This window comes from Penaeus chinensis, chromosome 22, assembly GCF_019202785.1.
Source record: "Penaeus chinensis breed Huanghai No. 1 chromosome 22, ASM1920278v2, whole genome shotgun sequence".
Lineage (NCBI taxonomy): Eukaryota > Metazoa > Arthropoda > Malacostraca > Decapoda > Penaeidae > Penaeus > Penaeus chinensis.
In genome coordinates this window covers 2,721,419-2,723,918 of record NC_061840.1, presented here as the reverse complement: position 1 = coordinate 2,723,918, position 2,500 = coordinate 2,721,419, and the positions used below count along the sequence as shown (strand labels likewise).

General features: G+C 40.8%; 1 protein-coding gene across 1 annotated transcript in view; it reads right to left on the bottom strand.

The window, feature by feature from the left end:
* LOC125037128 (peroxidase-like) overlaps window positions 1–2,500 on the bottom strand; it is a 22,517-nt gene that overhangs the window by 187 nt on the left and 19,830 nt on the right. Inside the window, exons 13-15 of the mRNA XM_047630152.1 lie at window positions 2,258–2,457; window positions 1,533–1,702; window positions 1–792 (exon numbers count right to left, since the gene is read on the bottom strand). The exon at window positions 1–792 is cut by the window's left edge and continues 187 nt beyond it. Of these exons, the coding sequence (XP_047486108.1) occupies window positions 554–792; window positions 1,533–1,702; window positions 2,258–2,457 (609 nt within the window). The 3' untranslated portion in view covers window positions 1–553. The remainder of the gene's footprint in view (window positions 793–1,532; window positions 1,703–2,257; window positions 2,458–2,500) is intronic.

The window sequence follows — 2,500 nt, the reverse complement described above, 5'->3', positions numbered from 1 at the left end:
ACCATGTATTTAAAAAGAAATCATATCTTTGGTATGAGACTGTTAAGGTTGCATAAGATCACTTTTTTTACATTTTTCTTTTCTTTTTTGAAGTACAAAAAACTAAGCAACATTAAGGATCATTCAAAGACTATCTATAAACGTACATGAAAAGTCAAAGGAAATGAATGTTCCCTTTGCTTCTACAGAACAGCTGATGAACAGAATGAACAATCAAAAAACGAAATTACAACAATAATGATTTTTTAAAAAATGATCTCGAACATCCACACCACTATAATGCATTCAGCAGATTGAGATTCACAGCAACTAGGAAGAAGACGTATTTACACACAATCTTAAAGTAAAAATAAAAATAGTAAGATACTAACAAAAAGTGAAATAAATGAATAGAATCGAATTCTTCTAAAAAAAAAAAAAATAATAAAAAGTAAACTAAATTAACAGAATCGAATCCCTATTCTCTATAAAAACAAACATAAAAGTAAAATAAATGTATAGAATCAAATGCCATTCTCCTAAAAAAACGAAACAAATGAACAGAATCCAGCTCCTATCTCTGTCCAGCCGATCCTCTTGGCGTGTAGTCCATCTTGAACAACTCGATCTTGTACAGGTCGCCCTCTTCCCATGCCCCGAGGTCCACCCTGGGGATCGACTGCGAAGAACATGGCAGGCGTGGGTTCCCTGTGGCGTAGTTCCTGAGTGGCCAGCGTTGAATGGAGCCTAATTCAGGTACGGTGTCACACAGGATGCGCGCCAGGCTGGTCTTGTGGAGTTCGCTAAGTTGTGCTGGGGTTGAGAAAATGGAGGAAGGGGTTAGTATAGGACGTGTTTTATGGTGGGTGAGAAAACGGGGGAGTTAATATAGCATGTGTTTATTGTGGGTGAGAAAAAGGGGGAGTTAATATAGCATGTGTTTATTGTGGGTGAGAAAATGGGGGAGTTAATATAGCATGTGTTTTATGGGGAGTGAGAAAAATGGGGAGGGGTTAGTACAGGGTGTGAGATAAAAGGGGAATGCATTTAGGATGTGATATATAGGGAGTTCAAGAAAGACGGGAGGATTAGCGGAAGTTGAAAAGAAGAGAGAAATTAGTATACGGTGTTCTCTATGGCGGTTGAGAAAAAGGATTTGTTTTGATTGGTGTTTGAGGGAAAACAGGGAGATTAATTTAAGATGTGGCCTATGGGTGAAAGCGGGAATTAATTTAGAATATGTTTTGGTTTGTCGTTGAGAAAAATGGGAGATTGGTTTATGATGTGCTCTCTGGGGGCTGAGGGAACGAGGAACTAGTGGTGAGTGAAAAGGGAGGAATTAACACAAGATGTATTCAAAAAGGTAGTCGTAAGTGTGTGTGTGTGTGTGTGTGTGTGTGTGTGTGTGTGTGTGTGTGTGTGAGCGCGTGCGCGCGCGCGTGTACATGCGTGTGTGTGTGCGGTCGTATGCCTTCGTGCATGAGTGTGTCCCCTTTTTCCAAACCACAAATATAACAGAATTAACCCCAGCAATCAACAACAACAGATCGTACCTCCACTAAAAGCCACCGGTTTCTCGTTGCTCTCGTACCAGAAGCGGTCTCCTTTCTTCAGCCTGAGGAACTGATCAGCAATCACGCAGGCGAAGGTCGGCCCCACAAGCCCGTCCTGGATCGGCCGCTCTGCCAAGCCTCCCGTGTAGAAATCGATGTCGTCAACATGCCTTCGGTGGAGGTTTTTGGGAGCCATTAAAACAGAATTTAAAAATTGGGGTGTTGTTCAAATAAGAAGGAAAATGGGTAGATAGGGGAAATTATGAGGTTCTTAAGACAAATAGGGAATGATGTTAAATTATGATAAATGGGAGAAATTATGAGATTCTTAAGAAATTCTGAATAAAAAAGAGTAAGAGGGAGAAAATTCGGAGGCCATTCGGTAAAGAAAGACTTTGCGAGGTGTTCAAAAGAAAGGACAAATGGACATTGTGAGAAGAGGATGGAGAAAATTGGGAGGATTTAAAACTCAGAAAACGGATAATAAATTGTTTAAGGACAAATTCCCTATAGGCTACTGGGATTTTTTTTTTTTTCGGTAAAAGAAGAAATGTAATTCAGAAACTTCAACTAGTACGAGACAAATTTCTTACTTGTACAAAACCGAAATTCCTACTAGCTATAGACAACTTTCTTACTTGTACAAAACCCAAATTCGTACTAGCTATAGAAAGCTTTCTTGTACAAAACCCAAAATCCCAACTAGTACTTGACAAACTTCTTACTTGTACACTTTCTTGATACTATCTAGGGCCCCTGCATCCATGTCTTGCGCCAGATCGCTGAAGTTCCCCACAGCAGGGAGACCACAGTACATTCTCCACTTCGTGTAGCTTGCCACGCCGTGATCACGACCTCGTTGTATATTCACAGACACCAGATCTAAGCCGTAAGGATTGCTTCCTTGGAACAGCTTGCCGGATACCTGCGTTGATGACGGGCAGTGGGAGGGAAGAGGAAGATGGGTC